Source organism: Monomorium pharaonis, chromosome 2 (genome assembly GCF_013373865.1).
Source record: "Monomorium pharaonis isolate MP-MQ-018 chromosome 2, ASM1337386v2, whole genome shotgun sequence".
NCBI classification, from domain to species: Eukaryota; Metazoa; Arthropoda; class Insecta; order Hymenoptera; family Formicidae; genus Monomorium; species Monomorium pharaonis.
The window spans coordinates 33822161-33842856 of record NC_050468.1 but is presented as its reverse complement, the minus strand read 5'-3'; the positions used below and the strand labels follow the sequence as shown (position 1 = coordinate 33842856).

At 30.1% G+C, this 20696-nt stretch overlaps 3 protein-coding genes across 12 annotated transcripts in view; 1 reads left to right on the top strand and 2 right to left on the bottom strand.

Moving 5' to 3' along the window:
• Nucleotides 1–6916, top strand: part of LOC105839824 (homeotic protein female sterile) — a 31757-nt gene extending 24841 nt beyond the window's left edge. For 6 of the 8 annotated variants that reach the window (XM_012686395.3, XM_012686393.3, XM_012686394.3 and 3 more), the window contains 4 exons: nt 494–639; nt 821–970; nt 2276–2587; nt 3122–6916. In XM_012686395.3, the coding sequence (XP_012541849.2) occupies nt 494–639; nt 821–970; nt 2276–2587; nt 3122–3187 (674 nt within the window). In that variant the 3' untranslated portion in view covers nt 3188–6916. The remainder of the gene's footprint in view (nt 1–493; nt 640–820; nt 971–2275; nt 2588–3121) is intronic. The other 2 variants (XM_012686392.3, XM_012686391.3) reach the window with 2 other exon arrangements.
• Nucleotides 6917–7602: 686 nt separating this feature from the next.
• On the bottom strand, nt 7603–10932 carry LOC118644458 (argininosuccinate synthase). The gene is given in 6 exon segments (XM_036283055.1): nt 7603–8151; nt 8153–8198; nt 8311–8353; nt 8355–8418; nt 9066–9163; nt 10746–10932. Coding segments are annotated over 6 exon segments (573 nt in total). The 5' UTR covers nt 10875–10932; the 3' UTR covers nt 7603–7958.
• A 231-nt stretch (nt 10933–11163) lies between these two features.
• LOC105837386 (protein ROP) lies at nt 11164–20605 on the bottom strand. Of its 3 annotated transcripts, none has more exons than XM_036283472.1 (11): nt 20476–20605; nt 17618–17914; nt 15491–15594; nt 14454–14602; nt 14124–14339; nt 13946–14044; nt 13658–13865; nt 13328–13576; nt 13051–13238; nt 12827–12981; nt 11164–12701 (listed from the first exon to the last, which is right to left on the bottom strand). In XM_036283472.1, the coding sequence occupies exons 1-11, from the start codon at nt 20501–20503 to the stop codon at nt 12640–12642; spliced, it is 1755 nt and encodes a 584-aa protein (XP_036139365.1). In that variant the 5' UTR covers nt 20504–20605; the 3' UTR covers nt 11164–12639. The 3 variants fall into 3 exon arrangements, with proteins under 3 accessions (XP_036139365.1, XP_036139364.1, XP_036139366.1); XM_036283471.1 differs by lacking the exon at nt 15491–15594 and adding an exon at nt 15071–15174; XM_036283473.1 differs by lacking the exons at nt 15491–15594; nt 20476–20605 and adding exons at nt 15071–15174; nt 19942–19975.
• Between the last annotated feature and the right edge of the window lie 91 nt (nt 20606–20696).

Below are 20696 nucleotides of genomic sequence, written 5' to 3'. Positions count from 1 at the left end.
ATTTTTACATATAATTCAAGAAATAATCGAAAGAATGGTTTAAATATTAATTAATAGTTAATAGAATAGTTAATAAAATTGAAATGTTACATAAGAAAGAAGTACAGATCATGCATCATACATCACGCGCGCGCACACACGCACACACACACACACACACACACACACACACACACACACACACAAAAGATATATTAACACTAACAGTTTAATTTGAATAATTATACATAAATTTACTTTTTTATTTTTTGATGTTCAAATCTCATAACATTAAAAATCTTAATTTTATTTATTGTTATTGTTACTTTTTATTGTTACCTAATCTTTATTATTTATATGTAGTTTTTTTTTTGGGGGGGGGGGGTTTGTATGTAGAATTTTATTATCTGTCACACATATCTTTACTAATGCTTAAAAAACACTGCTGCTTATACGTGTTTTAACTGCAGTATTTAATTGCTTACTAATCAAACGTATAATACTGTTGCTCTAGCAGGAGCTTTTTTTGCAGAAATGAATACTTTAGGAATGCCACCTATGGGTAATCATACCAGTACTCAGATAATGCCTGAAAAGAAAATGACCCCACCTGACTCAAAGAATCCTGCTTCAAACTTTGCGTCAGCCTTTAAAACTAAGGTAAAAGAAACTTTTCTATATGTAAAAATTGAATTATATATACAAGAAACATAAATTAATTTTTTAATATATTTTTTTGCATGAGTTTTATATTATGTGCGCGCGTATGTATTATGTGTATATATTTTTATTGTGAAACTAAAATAATTTTGATAGTGTTAAAATTTGCTTTTGATTACAGACAGAGCAGAATGTAAAGAATGCATCATCCTGGTCTTCCCTTGCGCAAGCTTCGAGTCCTCAATCGGCAGCTGCAGGGAGTAGTATGAAGAGCGCAGCGCGAGATTCATTTCAGGCATTCAAAAAGCAAGCTAAAGAAAAACAGGATAGGGTTAGTTCCAATATCTCTAAAAATTATTATAACAAATGTTATAACAAATATTCATATAAACAAGCCAAATAACAAAGTAACATTAATTTGACGAATAAATTTTGACAAAAATTAAAGTTATAAAAAAATAATCAACAAATGATATTGATATGAAAATACAAATTTTTAAAGATAAAAATTCTGTTGATTTATACACTGTTTATCTACTAAATTCATTATAAAAAATGCAACACTTTTTACATGGGTCAATTTAAGAGACAATTAAAAACTTGAATTAATGAATGTGCAAAAAATATTAATTATGATGTATCCAGGCTTTCTATTATCATATTTTAGAGTTAAATCACATATTTGAGTGATATGACACAGAAATTATGACTGAATCAAATTATTATAAAAGACTTATTTCAAAAATGGTTTATATATTAAATTACAGAATAATATTACTTATGTTAATAATACCGAATTATTGAGCTTTTTATTTTTAATTAAAAAGATTTTTAGTAACTTATTAAATATACTATTTTAGTGCTTATGGTATGTATTCTTAAATACATTTGATGATCTTTAAGCTTCGAGTTTGTTACAATTTAAGGTCAACCATATCAGTGTGATATAGTGCAGTTGATACTAGCAATTTTATCACTTAGCATATTGTTCTCAACGTACATTTATTGAGCTTATTACTTGATAACTACTGTAAGTTTTTGAGTTTTTTATTCGTTTAATTTTTATTTTTTAATTTTGGGGTATTTACCGATTACTTTTTCTCATATTATTTTACATTTCGGATATATTAATTTATTTTTTTGCTAGTTATCAATTGACTATTTACTTTAGCTGTTGAAATTTTTCTTCCAACAAATGATGAAGCAAATAAATTGAGTGTTACTTTTTCACAAGTTTATATTTATTTAAAAAAATAATGATTAATATGATCAATCTATTTCTGTAACTTCCGCTGAACTCAACATATACGTTTGATTTTTATTTCTTTAATATATGTTGTATATTTAATGGCTTTGTGGTCTTATTCTTATTAGTGTTAATGTTAAATAAAGTTGAAACTTATTTTATGATATTATTTGTTAATATTTATTTTTATAACTTTTAGTTATAATTTTTGATATAATTTTAGTTGACAAATATGCTATTATTTTTGTTATTTTGCTGGTTTGTTTGGTACTTTATTTTTTTTATTGATAAGGTCTTTTTATATTGTCTGTATGTTATATAATACATTTTTGGGTGTTTATTAGAATTAGTTATTATTAGAATATTTCCATATTAATATTTGTAAAACAGCAAAGAGCCTTATTGGAGCAACAAGAGATGCGAAGACAGCGAGAGAAAGAACAAGCGGAAAGGGAAAGATTAATGCGGCAGGAGAATGAAAGAAGACGGGAACGAGAAGAAGAAGATACTCTAGATAAAGTTAGGAAAAATATTGGAGATCAGCAAGGCAATGTTATGACTACCACGACAAGGGCGGAAGAAGTAAAAGCCATTACTGATACAGATAGCAGTAGTCCGAGTCATTCGTCCAGTCAGGACAAGTCCGCTGCAGAAAGAGAACGTCTAAGGCAACGGGAACAAGAACGCCGAAGACGAGAAGCGGTAAGTACATGATATTTTTACATTCAATTTTTAACTGTTGTAACTTCAATAAAAAATAAAACAGAAAAGTTTAACGTAGAAAAGGTTACAAAATTAAAGTAAACAATATTCAATGTGTGTAATAATTATTAGGCTTGTAAAATCTTACGATTGTATATAAGAAAAATTATGTTTTTATTATACGAGGTATCTGAAGATAATTTGAAATAGCTTAATAATTGTTAAGTTTTGATTAATAATATTTAATACTATTTAGCATTTTAATTGTGTGTTACTGTACATACATGCTATATAAAGGTAACAATATATTATAAAAATTAATAAACCAAATATTATTAAAAAATACAACAAAGAACAAAGTTTTTATACGAAGTTAATAAGTTTTATTAATTATAATTTGATTACTTCTTAATTTGCAATATAATTCGAAATAAATTTTATTTTTTAAATAAATTTATATAGGGATACAAAAAAAATACCTTTAATGCTTATAGTAAAGAAATTTGCGAAGAATGGTTGTATTTATCTTTTCAGATGGCTAGCTCAATTGACATGAACTTGCAGAGCGATTTGATGGCTGCGTTTGAGGAATCTTTATAATGTTACTATATCCTGTTTATAAAAAATCTACAGAAACTTGGCAGAATTCGTATGTTTGGCACTGAGCAATCTTGTAGAAATCTTTAAATATAACGCCAGTCGATAAACAAAAACAACTCAAAAAATCAGATAAATAATAACAATGAACGACTAGCCGTGTGCTAGTTATTATAAATGGTGGTACAGTTGGGACATTCCAACGGAAAATTCATTTGGTCATCAGAAGATTCGAACAGCTTATTAAAACTGAGACCTGCATTGTCTCTAGAACAGACACTTAAATGCGACTGTAATTAGATAAATACTTATATAATACTTTGAAAATACTACACTGACTATTATGTTAGATTTTTCCGGTTTTCATAAGTTTGTACTTTATGTAAATTTGGAAACAATATATTATTCAAATAAGAGAGGTTTGCATGTGACAACCGAATGTGTGCGAGTAGACATGAATGTCAGCTTTAAAGAAGAGTAAAAATCGTGTACATTTAGTTAAGTTTTGTATTTTTCCACAACATTGAGTCATTAATCGTTGGTAGGATTACGTAGAAGTGTTTCTGCCAATAATACATGTAATTATATTAACTATCATTATATAATAACGCCATTGCAAATTTTTTTCTCGATTATTCATATACGCTATTTGTAATCATAAAAATAGTTAGGCGTATATGTATGTGAATAATGATAGAAAAATGTAAGATAATACGAACATCCAAGAACTTGGTGAATTTAATAACGATCATCACGGCTGTCCATTTGTGACTTCAATTGATCAACTGCTGATCTATCAGAATATTAACAGCTATACTAATGTAATTGTTCAAGTGTTATTATGAGCCAGCTGATCGATTCAAAGTTATTCATTAACTCACTTTAGAACAATGTCGTCAATTATTACGAATGATAAGATGATTCTAGAATTGAAGTAGTTTTGATCCTACCAACCATTAGATCAGACTATGTACCTAATTCTTGGTATACTTTCTTGGTATACTTTAGGCTCGTTAGGCGAAAAAGAAAATCACGATGCGCTGTACGAGTAACATTTATTAGGAAAGAATTATATTTATTCGATCACTAGGATATGAAATTACGCGATATTGAAAAATTATTAAAATATAAAAAAAATTGTTTGGAAAAATGTTTGCGTATAATCTTAAAATCTTAAATTTTTTCGAATTCGTATCATGAGTGAGTAGATAAAAGTTATATGTTTAACATTTCGGACATAAAGAGTGAATCCTGATTAATAACCGAGTCGCCCGAACAAGATATGCGTCAATCAAGTAAATTCTAAAAAAAAGTTCTTTAAAAAATTTAAAAAAAAATTGAATTTTGTTGAAAAAGTACAAAAAGCGAATTAAAAAGCAATTTTTTCATTAATTGTGATCATTAGTAATATTAATTATTAATTTCTTAAAAGTAGATTACATAGAATAATGGCAATAATATGCCAAATATACATAAAATAGCACTATTATTAAATTATTCATTTAATTGCAATTTTTTTTTAACCTTGTGTAGTGTCTTTATTTGTTGTGTGGTGATACATGACGATGAACAATCGTTATGATGGCGCAGTTTGTCCAATAATTGATTTAAAGTGATTATTAAACTGAACGTCTGAATGTTTAAAACTTGGAAGTTTTAAGCAAAATCATGATTTTTATAAAAATAAGAAGAATTATAGTAGTTTATTGGCCGGGATTAATTGAATGAAGAATAATAGAGTAAAATGAAAAAATTTTGATAAATTCAAAATTTTTTCTTTGCCAAGCGTTATAATTCTTTGAGCTCTCTACTAAAGATCAAGAATTCTTCAATATTTGAAAATAATGTAGATAAAAAATAGGGAGGGGAGGGGAGAGAATACGAGAATGTTAGGGCCTAAACACAATGTCAGGCAACGCAATAGGAACAGAAATAATGAAAGAGAGAAAGGATCTTTTCTCTTTCTTTATTTCCTATTCCTATTGCCTGTTGCCTGGCATTGTGTGATGGTCTTTACACTTTCAATAGAAAAGCCACTTTCGAATGTTTATGTCGCCCTTCGCAATCCTATTTTCATTATTTTGTGTATTGGAGATAAATAAAATGGGAGCTCGTTAGAAAAAAAAGATATTTGGACACAGATAGATTAATTTATTCTTGTTTTTTTCGTATCAATGATTTTTTGTCGTCGTCATCGTTATCATCAATAATTAGCAATATTAGAATATTTCTGTAATCTTTTGTTTTAATACGTTTCAGGCTCGACGTGAACGCCTATTCGCATTTTTTACCTAATCAAAATTAAGAAAGCTCTATGATCCATTTCTTAAAATATACTACCTACACGATACTATAGAGAGCAATATTCGCGTGGTTTAGTATGTATAATGATTTAGTCATCGGTATGTTATTGTTGATGTATACAATTAAAATAAGATAGGAGACATTTCGGTGCGTGATTAACGATTTAGCAACGTATAAAAATTTCTCTATTATGTTTCTTTTTCATATAAAATACAAAGCATCTAGTGTCGTTATCCAGGTAGTAAAAAATAAAAAAATTTCAAAAATTGAAAATTTCTAAAGCATAATTGGAAATGATTTGGACGTTTTGTTTCTTTAGGTATTTCACAAACTTTGATTGTCTACATATGAAAATTTTTTAAAAATAAAACTATTAACAGTTTGATTTGGTGAATTATAACGTCACCAGCGTAACTTTTAAGTAATACAGTAATATAAATTTTAGTAAAATGGTAATATAAATTATTATCAGAAACCATTGAGTTTGTTGAATACCCACTTAATGCAAAAAAAAAACATCCAATTTAAATGATATAATCGCACACAGAATGTTTCTATCAATTTACGTTACCATTTTACTATTATTTCGATAATGTGCTATAAAAATGGTTGATGTAATTAAATATTTTTGTTTCTTTTTTATTATTACATATTTAAAATTCATGTTTTAACAATTAATTTGAGTGCTAGCATCATTAATCATATTGTGGCAATGTGTAATAATTGAAAAAGAAACAAAAAAGTATAAATGCATGATGGATAAAGATAATTACGAAGAATGAGAATGTGAAAGAAGAGTGTGTGTAATAGATATTAGGATTGTATTATACATAGTTTGTAATTTGTACATATGAAGTCTAATTGGCAGCATTGACGGAGAATATGTGTAAAATAAAATATTGTTAAGTACTAAGATGTCTGTATGTGATAAGATTTATAAGAAAGCCGTATAGATTGTATAATCAATTAGGATCTCAGCATAAGTTAGGATACAAACAACATAAACCCATACTTCGTAAGTAACACCAAAATCACTCAGCTCTGTATCAAAAAGTAATTTTTTATATAAGTTCCCACGAACGCACATCATCTCCAATAGAACATGAATTTTAGTAAACTTATTATGACTAATAATAGCGAACATTTAAACTGGTGTTGTACATAAATAATAACGAAATTTAAAAAATATCTGAAATAAGAGATGCTTGATGTTGTTAAATAAGGACAAAGAGAGAAAGAGAGAGAGAAAATGAGCGAGAATGAGCGAGATGGAGCAATTGTTATTGAGTGTTAATTGCGTTCATGTACCTACATATATATATACATATATATATTTCCTTTTGTTATATCGATACCACTAGCTGTAAATTTACTTTCATATTTATGTTAAATATAATTTTTTATAAATAAATCGAATTAAAAAACTGATTCGTAAAGCGTTACAGTGATTCAATTTTTCCAATCTTGTAATATAATCTGTTAGTAAAATGTAAAACATTTTGAGATGCGACAGTTTTTTTATAACTTCAATTTTTTTCTTTTTTTAATTAATACTTTAGAGATTTAATATAATTGATGTTACACAAGAGATTTTTATTTAATTTTTTTATGATAAAAACATTGCGACTTTGAACGATTATACATATATACATGTATAAAATAGTTCTCTACTTATTTAACAACATCAATCTACTATATACATATATATAAATATACATATATATATATATATATATTTATATATATATATATATATATATATAAAAATCTGTACTGTTATTAATTATTAGAGATAAAAGAAAAAATAACAGGTTTATTATATTTGAACTAATATTAACGCGCAAATGTGAATACAAAAGTTACTACAGATTATTCGTTGTATATGCATGACGAATTACCTTCTCTAGTTCGTAATTTTGCATGTCACATAATACATATGTGTAAAATGGAGAGTGCGAAACGCGAGTGAGATCTGTACAGAAAATCGCTCATAGCCGAGATATAAATATATCAGAAAAAAGCGCACACTGTCATGATTTTATATTTGACAGTAATTTCATTCTTTAAGTTGCTATATTGAAATAGTGCAGATGTAGGAATAAAAAGAGATCACGCACTGTGTATACTATTAATATATCTCTTAAAAGGTATGGTACATTATATTATAATCTTCACGAATACGCTAAGGTAATCTTAAAATTTAATTAATTAATAACTAAAATGAATACAAAAAACATGTAGTAATAGTTTTATTGCGAAACCTCACCTCCTTCCCATGACCACCACATAAACGTGAACCGACCGTGAAGCAATCGGATTTCTAGAGACGGATTTTGATTTAATCGTCTAGAATTAATTACGTTTTGTCACACGATTACTCTTCTTGCTGCAATACCTTGCAAACCTTTCAAAAATCGTTCAATTATTACAAAATATAGAATTATGTCTGGAGGAGAATACGCGTAGACATTTAAAGCGAATAAAGTAGCATCGAGCTAACTGCAGTACGTCCTTTATTGAAATTTATGAAATTTGCAATAAAATCTTGATTCAGACATTGTTGTTTATTAAAACGACGCAACTCCTTCAGTTTTGGAGACTGTATTAGAATAAATCCAGTGGCGCCCGTCAGTTCGAAATTACCTTGCACATCCATGGATGCGAGTCTGGTTGTACGATGAGATCTTGCTTGATCTGGCGATCGCCATGGCTGCAAGGGAAAACAATGTTTCTATCGATAATAAATTAATCGTGTTTCATACTAGGTATTTGTCTGACGACAAATTGTGACTCTAATTAAATTCTCACGCAAATCTACCAACCTTTCCCATTGTACAGTTGCACTCTCACTGTGCCATTTAAGTATTACATATCTTTGCGAATGCTGGATGCATTCTCGCACGAAGTCGCATTCCGGCAAAAACTTATAAGACATTTTCTTAAAATTTAATCCAATTTGTTTAGAGTTATTCTTCAATTTTATAACTTTTATATTTTATTTTATATATTATTGTAAATAGATCTTATTTTAATTATAATCTTTTTATTTTATCTTATTTATCTAGTACGTTTTCTGTTATTTTTTATACACATATCTGGCTACCCTTAATAGGCATAAAACGTCTTATTCAAAAATAGTGTTTTGCATTTACGAGATTTTATCGTGAATTCTGCTTTGCAAAAATCTCAGATTGAATCGTGACCAATATTTTTCAGTGCGATATTGAGAATAGAATCATGAAATCTTGTATGCCTCTAAATCCGATAACAATTAGCAGAAGAAGTGAATCTTTTTTAATGCGAAGGTTCGCATTTATTTGAATGCTTTTTATTACGATTAAATGCGAAGAATTCAGAAGACATTCAGAAGATATTCAATTGAATATCCTCTGAATGTCTCTTATATATAATAAAATCTTTATAAAAATTTTTTTTTGCATCTCAAAAAGAATTCATAATTGATGACATACAATTGAGTTCTTTTTGAACTCTCTGTACTATCTGGGTTCTGAATTTTGCTTTTTGACAAAATGTCAATATTTTTTAATTTTTTCAATCCGACGTTTTATACAGGGTACCGTTATAAATGTAATTCGACATTTTATCCGTCAGATATGACTTGACTCTCAGAACTTCACGATCCAAAGTGAATACTTTGATGATTTTCCATGATGTCTATCCGTTTGATACTACGTGCACCTCCGACCTCACCCAGACAAAATGCCCGCTAAGTGAGCTCACGATGCATGCACGTTGTGCGGATAACTTGCACGACGTGAACTCATGATGCTAGACAGATGCGTCCTCAATGGATGCTCTTGTACCCTATTTTTTAATATATATGATATGTATTATCGCATTATAAGAACGTTAAATTAAAGAAAACAATATGTATATATATAAACTTTATAAACATAAAATATAAATTTTATAAACATAAAGACATTAAAAGACATTTAAAGACATTAAAAAACATGACATGACATTTTTAAAACGTTTAAAGTAACCATCCATATATATGACAATTTTAGAATTATGTAAGACATATATAATGTATTATTGCATAATACACAATGCATATTATTATTTTTATACAAAACATCATAAAGAAAATAATCCTTATATTAAGAACTCCGAATTTTATAAATTTACACATATAAAATACGAAATATATCGTCTACAACTAAAAATGTTTCTAGAAATAATGCAAGTTTCAACACTATGAAAAGATATTCATATTTTCTATGCTATTTAACAAAATGTAATTGTTAAAAATATGATTTATAAAATGTTATTATAGCATTTTCAACTAGTTATCTTAATCATATGTCAATACAACATTTCTTAGTACAACAGAAAATATTTAACAAAAATTTTAACATATATTATACTGTAATATATTATTATTTCATTTTCAACCTATAATAAAAGTTTTTCCATATTAATTTATTAATATAAATCGAGACAACAGAGATAAAGATTTAGTTAATCTTATATACTTTTCATATCGAAAATAATGAAAATATACATAATCGGTAAAGTAATTTGAAAAACACAATATACTAATCTTTCTCTTATTGAAATTTAGTTACTAAAGAATCTATTTTCTACATATGTGCGTATATAATGTCTTGAGAAATAATTTATACGTGGTATTTAATTATAGTTTATACTAAAGAAACTAACTTGTATATGTCTTAATGATCTATATCTGACTATATATTATATTTTTATATTATATATTATATTTTAACATTCCTTTTAAATATTCAATATTTAGTAGTAAGTTATTAAATTGACGTAATTAAAAATACTAATAGATAAATTGCACCAATGAAACATCTTATTCTACAATCGAAAACTGCTTATTAATCCTTAAAAAAAATGCTATTTTAATCGCTATGCGAGCATCTTGTCATTAAATATTATAATATAATAAATCGCGCGCGGATATTATAATATGTATACCTAATACTTAAAATTTTTCCGTTTCTTTAAAAGAACTAATATTTTTTTCTTCTATAAAATTTTTAATCTTAGGTAATGTTAAATATTGTGTGTGTTCACTATGCCATCACGTGTGCGTAATCACTGTACCATGATGGTATAGTGCGACCTTCTATGCGCGCACGTATGCCAAAATCACTTCGTAAAGCGAGCATGATGCGTTCGTGCATGCACGGTGCGATAATCACGCCGTGAAGGTAACATGACCCTGCACGAATTGTTATCTGAGTCTTTAGAAAGGATTTGTTACAGATGTTACAGAAATTTTTATCACGTAAGCGATGACTTAATATCCTTTTTCTTTTAACCACAACAATATACAAGACGTATCAAAACTACCGCTATACGCTAAAATTACTTTTCTTCTTGAATTTGACATTTCTTACATAGTCTTTTTTTCAAACAAAAATTACGAAACGTTAAATTAATGAAAAAAAAAAAAGGAAACAGCTGGTAACAGTGCTAAAGTCTGCTACGTTTCTGCTTTAAATGATTTAGTTTTGTGGACCTCGGAATCCTGATAACACTCGGAAACTGCAACTGCGTATCAATTAAGATATTTCTAAATAAGACATCATTCAGAGATTTTTGTCTATTGTATTTATTGTATTCTATTATAATTCTGTGTTCAATTGGTGTAGATGTGGAATAAAAATGAGACTCAAAAGTAAAGTGCATTATAGGCCTTTATAAGTAAAACACAGCTCAGACTATAATCTACATACATATATATGTATATATGTATAATAAGATATACTTTAAAATATTATTTAACTTTGTAATAATCTCTGAACTAGTAGATCACAACATTTATTGACATTACATTAATTATATGGTAATGTTGTTATTTATTAACAATGCAAGCTTCTAATTGAAAAAATCCGCTTTATCACAATCGCGGAACAATTACGATAGATCTTGCGATACATATTTATATATATTATTGTATTTGTATTAACATTCAATAAAAGTGGTCACTAATCGAATTTGTCAAAGAGAGAGCATATATCATGAATAGTGTATACTTGTGAATTACATTAAATGTAGCATATGCATTGGCAATTAATTAATTAATTAAAGAGTATATTGCGCAAAACAATAAAAGTACAATTAATTAATAAAAAAACAAGTGCGAGCTACATCTAGCGATTTTATTTTACATTTAGTATTATTAATTAGTAACTTCAAGAAATAATTGTATCGAATAAGTAACTTTATATCTCGACGTTACATCGAGAATATAGTTAAAGAGAGTAAAGCGAAATGTGATATTTAAATTCAATGTCTATACCATAATAGAACATAATTTCTTTCAAGTAGTAAAAGTATATTTCACATGAAATTTATATTTAAAAAATTTATACTTTTTTAATTATATTATAAAAAATTTTATTATATTACAAAAAAATTTATTTAAAATATTAAAATTTATTTATTAAAAAAAATTTATATTTAAAATATCGAATTGAACACGGAAAGTTTCAACGAGGGAAAGATAACATAATACTAATAACGAGAAATAGAAGAATATCACGATCCTTCTCATGACGCACATTTAGATCTTCACAAATTTCCTTTTATTACTGACAGAGACTGACGATCACGAATACATCCTAGCTTTGCTAAAGATTACGATACCATACAGCTTCGTGCAATCTATATCAGTATTGCCAAATTGTCTCATATGATCTCTGGTGATTAACGTATTCGCGCAGGCACTTGATAACTGTAATCAAGACTCTTCGTGCTCAATTAATACACGAATACTTTCATTATAATTTAACTAACAACACGATATTTCTATCCGGAATGAGGCGCTTTCAATTTAAACAATTGACTTTGTTTTCATTATTTAGTTAATTAATTCTAATTTTATACTCGAGATCATTCATGGCTTTAGCTGATATTATTGATAGAATTGCCCGTAGGAAAAAATTATGCAAAAATCATTGCACAAAAATTGCATAAATTTCTGCAGTTTTTACAGATTTTTGTACAGTTTTCGCCTTCAGAATTTTTCTGCACAATATTTTGCAGAATTTTATGTAATTTTTTCCGAAGACAAATTTAATTTTTTCCTACGGGTGAAGCTAATGGCAAATTAGGAATTTGGGAATGTTATCTCTTCTGTTGTATATGGTCATTTAAACGTGTACTTTACTCAAGTCATTCAGGAAAGACTTCGGTGTAATTATATGAGATGAACCTACAACAATAGAACAAAAATATTTTATAATAGTAGATAGGTTTTCAATTGTATGATTTGAACCGATTCTTCTAATCAAATAATAAGTACTTATATACTCAAAGTTGGATATCGAAAATTCTTACCAATTATGACTTCCCAATTTTTTAATGCGTTCGTAACTTCGTATGCGCATCGTATTTCAGAGAAGCATACACCACCAACAATAAAAACGATCAAACGAGGAACGTTTTTGATGGTCTGTTGACCTTTGTCTTTATGCCAGTGTCCATATCGTGCGCTGCAAGTTTATATTAGTATTTTTAGAAATCTAATAATAACAAATTAGAAAGAAAAAAAAATTATGTACCTGGTTGGCGCATGATATCCTGAACTGGCTGCACGTCCGGCAAGGAACGGAAAATGTTTGGAGTCTAACTTATCCTCGATGGAATCTTCCATAACATCCTTGATGACTGGAGTCCAACGGCTCATTTGGTAAGTTTGCTCTGTGATTCTTTCCTTACGTGGTACTGTATATAGTTTTTTGCGATTGCTCTGTAAAATAGCGTTGTAAGTGACAGAAATTAAATCACTATTAAATTACTTTAAAATATATGAGATAGAATTTGCATTTTTTTACTTACATCTACAACAACATTAATGCCAAGATTTGCCATATTGACAATAGTCTGCTTATCATCAACAGATACTTGAGCATGATGAACTAAACGGTTTAGGTTCTCATCGGTGATGCCGTTTTTGCTGATGACATATAAAGCTATGATGCGTAATTTGTCCAAATGATTCACAGTCTGATCAAGTAAAATCGGTGTGATATTTCTCATATGATCTTTGATACGTTCACCTTCTGCGTCGGTACCCATGGCTAAGTCCTAGAACGCGCTCGAAATACTTTTATTAAAAAAAATATTTTACCAAATGGATTATGAGATAATAATTACTATATTACGTACTTGTTCCACTTTACAAAGTTTGTCTACATTTCCTTGATAGCGCTTCATGCAGTCTTCGGCTAATTGTAAGTGTGTAGCGTATTTACTCAATTCTTTTTGATATTGTGGCATCTTTTTGATCATCTGTGAAAGGTCTCGCATACTCTGTTTATCACCTTGTGGCATTCTTTTTGATTCTGTAAACTTTTTCAAATTTTTAGTTACGTTCCTGAAAAACAATATTTCATTGTTATAACATTCTTTATCTTTACTAATTTTTTAGAAAATTTAAGACTTCTGTTTACGTACTGAGATACTACGGCAATATGTTGATGCCTGAGTTCTACCCATAAATCATCATTTTCATCCAACAAAACTTCTTTCTCCTGACCCGCTGTTGCCTCAAACCTATTTAATATTGTATAAATTTAAAACAATATTGTTTTAAATAATAAAGTTGTTTTACATTTATAGTGACTTTATTTACCTGTAGACATCATTATCAATATCCAGCAAGTCATATGCCATAGCTTGTAGTGTAAGTTCATGTAACAAAGGTGAGACGCAATCAAATCCTCTATCTAGAATCAATAGCTGAGAACGCGCTTTTTCAGGCCCTTCTCCCATTGTCGGTTCATCAGCTTTGTACGCATCTAGCTTTTGTTGCACCAACTGAGCGAGTTCAACATTACGGTCAAAGTCGCTACGAAATAACATTAGTTATCAAAGATTATTATTATATAATTACTTTTAATTAACAAAGAAAGAAAAAACAAGTTATAAATATTTTTAAAATGCACTTAAAGATTAAAATTACCTGCGATATCTAACTGATGGATACTCCCCGAGAGTAGCGCAAAGTGTCGCGATTTGTTCAGCAATACGTTCCATATTAGCTGATCTCAAATTAAAGAACGAGGGGTTGTAAAAGCAAGCAAAAGTTTCGCGCGAGTCCAGCGAAAAGACCTAAGAAGACAGTAGATTCAGTTTTGCAATATTCTCATCATGACAAAAAAAGTAAATTTAATTATAAAATTTTATACTTAGAGCAAAATAAATAAGCATGCCAATTATTATTATTATATATAACTTCAAAAGTAATGAAATCGGGCTATACGGATAATTAGATTAGTGATCACATTACACAAGCATGTACGTACAACATATAGATATTTTTGCGTCGAAAGGAAAAGTGGTGTGAAGAAAACTTTTTTTAACAAAAAGTCTATCGCCTTTTAATCTTAAGTCTGTTGCAATCTAAGCCCATTTAAATTGATCAGTCTTTGCAATGTAATCTTAACTAAAAGTAAACCGTCGATCCGGAAAAAGCAGAGAAATCTCTAAGCTCACGAATGCTAGAAAATTTGAAGACAAGTTTTCGCGCTTTACAAAGCTACAACTAGCGTCTACTATTTTCGTCTGCTTATTCGTCACCTGCGATTCGTACGGCAAGAATGCGATGTTGATCTCTTTGAGGGTTTTGATCTTTTTAGCGGCAAGAGACTTGCAGATTTCATTGAACAGCTCCTCCGGGCATACTGGCATCGATTGCAAGCATGAATGCATTCTGATTATTAGTATATGTGCTTGTTCATGAGTCATGAAAGGCTCGGGATAAATTCGGGATGAGATCGGATGAGAAAGGATAATACTATATTAATATCGTTCCAATTGACATCCGGATGACCCGTGCGATTAAATTTACGTGATTAGAAAGGCCGCGAAAAGTGAACATAGAACGCGTGAATGAACAACTGTTTTATAATGTGTATTTGTAACTGTGTGTAATATGCCCATCACCATGAAGGACAAAACGGTCAAACATTTTCCTTGTCATAGTGTTCGTTTCTTTACCTGCTCCTCATATGGTATGAAAGCGATGTTGATCTCTTTTAGTGTCTTTATGTGCTTAGCTACCAGCGTGTGACACAATTCTTTGAACAACTCATCAGGGCATGCTGCAAACAGATATACTGAGTATGTCGAATCACGAGAAATTAAACAAAAATCGAACCGTTTAATCTTGTACGATTGTTTTTTTCAAAACATCAGTGAGTTTATTAATTTATATTTAACAAAAAAAGAGACCCTCATAGTTTTATGCGAATTTTTACGAATTTAGATGATCGATTATACTCGCATGAAGGCTTGCTGTGGAAATCAGGATAAATAGGTAGGATAAACAGGTTTATCCAAATCAACGATTTTTTAACAATTTCAGCATAATATCATTAATTAATATATGCACCGTTTGTTCTACAATTTCTTGCCATTTCAAAGGTAATTTCATGATGCCTCTCTCATAGAAGTCCTGGTCCCTATTGGCAAAAAACTCGGCTAAGCAATTTTCACAATCTTCTCTTGAGAACAATTTCTTACCACCAAGAAAGTTTTGCAATAACAAAAAAGATGGTAATCGCTTGGTGCCAGGTCCGGACTATAAGGCGGGTGCATCAAAACTTCCCAACCGAGCTCCCGGAGTTTCTGGCGAGTCACTACGAGACGTATGTGGCCTGGTGTTGTCGTGATGGAACACAACTCCTCTCCTATTGGCCAATTCTGGCCGCTTCTGTCAATCGCTAGCTTCAAACAGTCCAATTGTTGACAGTAGAGGTTTACATGAAGGCCAGTATTCATAGTCGAATCTTATATTTAAGATCATCTTAAGTACTGTCTTAAGATGCCATCAGCCAATCACAGAGCTGTATTAGCATCTTAAGATATTGCTTGAGACGATTTTGAAATAAGATTCGACTATGAATACCAGCCTTAGTGTTTGGCCATATGGAAGCAGCTCATAATGGATTATTTCTTTCTAGTCCCACTAAACACATAGCAAAACCTTCCTGTCCGTTAATCCTGATTTGGCCACTATTTGAGCTGTTTCGCCGCGCTTTAACCACGATCGTTTTCGCACAATATTGTCGTATGTAACCCATTTCTCATCCCCAGTCACCATCCGTTTCAGAAATGGCTCGATTTCGTTCCGTTTGGCCAAGGCTTCGTAGATGAAAATTCGGTCCATCATGTTTTTTTGCGTCAATTCGTGTAGCACCCAAACATCGAGCATCTTTTTGAATCCAGCTTTGTGGTCGATTTTCAGCTTTTGGGCGATGCTACGACTGCTAACATGCCGGTCTACTTCCATTATTTCCATGATTTTATCGACATTTTCGACGACGGGTCTACCTGTGCGAGGTGCATCTTTAACATCGAAATTACCGGAACGGAATCGACGAAACCAAAATTGCGCGTGATTGACTGTGACAGTATCGGGACCATAAACACCATTCACAATTTCAGCCTGGCTTGCATTTTCGCCTTTATCGAAGCAAAATTGTAAAATATACCGAATTTTCTCTTTATTGACGTCTATCTTTTACACGTTATAAGTTACAACTGAATCGAACAATCACAAAACTGTTAAAGATTTTTTTAGTACGGAATATCGCTTTTTCAATGAGTATAAGTATGAATCTATGCAATAAATACATCACGAGATATACATCACTAGAGCCATCTAACGAAAAAATAATAAATTTCTTTTTCCTCAACCTAATATTTGAAAATATTATTAGATTGATATTGATAATATCAACCTAATATTCCTCAATCTAAAATATATTTGAAAAATGAAAAATTAAGCATTAAAAGTTTTATAAATTAATAAAGCAATTATAATTAAAATATCTTGTGTGAACTTTAAGTTTGAGTGAATATTAATTTAATTTCAAATTGAAGTGACTGAAGATCTGTGCACGTGTAAATTGTAAATTGCAAATTATAATCAATAATTCTTTATTAATTCGTTAAGAAAGAATTACTTTTAAAAACATTTACATTTCTTCCACTCAATTTTGTGCGTGTTTCCTGTTCTAACAAATACTCAACTAAATTTCTCGGAAAAAATATCGGATATTTGGATTCGTCATTGAAAGAGGAAGATTAAAACAAGAATGCAGGATCAATTATGGCAAATACCTTCGGTGAAATATACGTGGGCGACTTTGTAAGTGGTTCTTGTCGGGTTACTGAAGTCGTCAATCAATTTTTGCACCGACGAATTACAAGGCGTGATGAGGTAAATGGCTTCCATCGTCGGCAGAGGTTCGCGCTTCTTATTGATATCTTCCACCAGGGTAATACCCTGAGCGCTGATATCGTGCATCTTGCAGCAGGCAGATACCATTCTCATGGCAAGTTGATCCACTACCAAGATCCGCCATTCTACTCCACCTGTTGTCTTCTTCTTCTGCTTGATCACCTCATTCATAATCTCTGCAATATGAGAGAATTAATTACCCAAATGACCATTCCTTAGGAAATTGTGAACTCGAGATTAGAATAATAATTTCATCTTGAACATTAATGCAAGATTAAGGACCAAATAATTGAAGCTACTACAGATATTGAGATTCCTCTACTCACGACTACTTAGACTTACGAATTTGCGAACTTTATTGCATGCCATTGATTAAAACTAAACTAGTAAATTACAATAAAGCTGATTAAGCATTTGTTAACTTCTGATCTAAAACAATATTAATTTTATGATACTAAATATTATATTACGTTATATTTTTAAGAAAAAATGCTATAATAAAGTTGTTTTTTGATCATTTGTTAAAGATAAGCTTGAGTTTAAATTAAATATTAAATTTATAATACAAATATTATATTAAAAAATATATTTCTTAAAAAAATTATTTTTTAAATAGTCTATAATATTATTTTCACTAAGTAATTTGCTTAAATTATTTTTTGTTTTATTAAATAATTATTTTATTAATATTTTATTAAATAAAATTTAATAAATAATTTTTTTATATTTTATATTTTAATTATATAGAATATAAAAAAATATCAGTTTAATTGATCAATTTAATTTATCTAATAAATTTTTGAATGCAACTTCATCGTAAGTAGAGGAATACTAGTATTATTAATTTTTCATTCCACAGTGTTTAAAATATAAAATTTAAATTGATGAATTTTATAAGCAGCTTTATTTTTCCCTAAGAACATCAGAAACTGCAAATTATAAAATAATATCCCTTGCTGCAGTAATATACAAGGGTAACATTTATTTATATTAAAATTTATTTATACTTTGTAAAATAAATCAATACTTCAGTACTTATATTTCTCTCACACAAAATATATACATTGCGTGTTCCATTTATGATCCGAATCGATACATATTTAAAAGAAAAAGTATCTTTATAGATAAATATTGTAATCGACTTAATTATCAAATTAGATTTTTTGTTTAAATAACGTAATTAAATTATGCTTGAAAAGTAAAAAAATAAGCTCTAATCATTTTCTTTTAATTTTTTATTATTTTATTTAAAAAATTACTAAAAATTAGGGGAAAAAATTATAAATCAGGGGAAATTAATTGCAACGTTAATGACAGTGAGCAAGCACCGTTAACCTCGGCATGAGTCATTGACAACGCAATGATTGATATAAATTAATAACAATGTTGATTGATTAAGAAGTCCCTTGACGTTCTTCAACACGTAATATTGATCGTCTTTCAGAGAGATGACGTCACTGCGTGCAGGTACGTATCAACATAGTCGCAAGCCCCATATCTCGATATTCACTTAAGTGAAAAAATCGTCTATTTATAGATGATGAGACGTGCAAAAAGTCTTCCTCCCAATTCACAGAAAAGCTAACTTCGCGGCCTTTGCATCGTTAGCGATGTAAAAAAAAAAATATTTTTTTAGACAGATTACCTCAGAAAATGAAATGTTCGTTCACACGAAACTTAGATAATTAATTTCCGAAATAATTGTTGAATAAATAAAAAGTATAAGTCAATATTATACAGTAAATATTTCATATCTCAAGTAATTTTGCTTTACGGAAGTTTGCAATTGTATTGATAATATAGAATAATTGTTTTATTTAATATCAATATTATATACTATTTTGTGCTTTTAAATAGTTAAGTACACAATATAAAATAACGTTATATCAACGTATGTGTGTATAATGGTTTGGCATATGTGTACACAGATTTCGCAAACGCGATAGCAATTATAACGGACATCCTGTTTTATTTGCGCCTTTCTGCGAAATACATTGACATTTAAGAGCAAATAAATTGCCCTGAAAAAGAACAACAGTTATTTCGAGGAAATGCGTCGCAGAATCACAATCAAAACAGACAGTGCTCATTGCTGAACGTAGTATTTTGAGTCCGGATTTTCAGTTCAAGAGAAGCGCGATAAAACTAATGTAAAAAAAAATTAATTTTTTTCCGACAAGATTATGCGTCGATGAATAATCACCGAGAATATCGACGAACATGACAGCCTTCGCGATTTTCACGTTTGTATTTGTCAATCTCTCGCAAGAATCAGGGAAAGACTAAACCTTTTTTTTTCTCCTTTTTCTTATGCAATATTCGGCGAACGAAAAACTAAATTGTTCCGATAAAAGAATCAGTTTTCGAGCGTGCAGTCACGCGAGAACGAATCCCCGCGCGTTCAGACGCGACAATTGACACGAGACACGATCGACACAAGATCCATCACTCGATCGCGATTCGACTGTGTGCCAGTTGCGATATATCGAATCCTCGTGAGACGCCACGGAGATCGGATATTATGTTTCTCGAGGGCTTGACGGTTCTCCGTTTACCCAGCTGCCTGAATCATCATGGAGCGTACGCCCCAATAATCTCTAGGTTCTCGCAAGATCGGCAGGCGCGAGATCGGCGTAAGCGAGACGACGCGCGAGTCGCCCGACGACGTCGCACGACGATGTTTACAAATTGATCCTGATGTGGCACGAAATTAATGCTTCTTTTTAACGCTACTTACTTTGACCAACTTGTCCCTTGAGCGCCATTTTAAGAGAACTGACTGTTCATCCGTTCGCCAGATGGTGCACGCGTGCGCGCTGCGCCGCGCGGCCACGGCGATAATTCTCCGTACGACACGAAGTTGGCGAGAGCGTCCTCTTCGATCGGCATCTGCGCAATACGGGCGCGCCGTTTATTATTAGTGATCTGTTCCGATTAGTTGAATTTTTTTATGTGTTT

Coding starts and splice junctions, on each gene's coding strand:
- LOC105837386 (XM_036283472.1), bottom strand. CDS start 20,503: ATGGCGCTCAAGGGACAAGTTGGTCAAA. Junction 14,603..15,490: donor TCATACCATATGAGGAGCAG/GTAAAGAAACGA, acceptor CTGTCTTCTTAG/GTCTTTTCGCTGGACTCGCG. Junction 14,045..14,123: donor ATTGATAATGATGTCTACAG/GTAAATAAAGTC, acceptor AATATTAAATAG/GTTTGAGGCAACAGCGGGTC.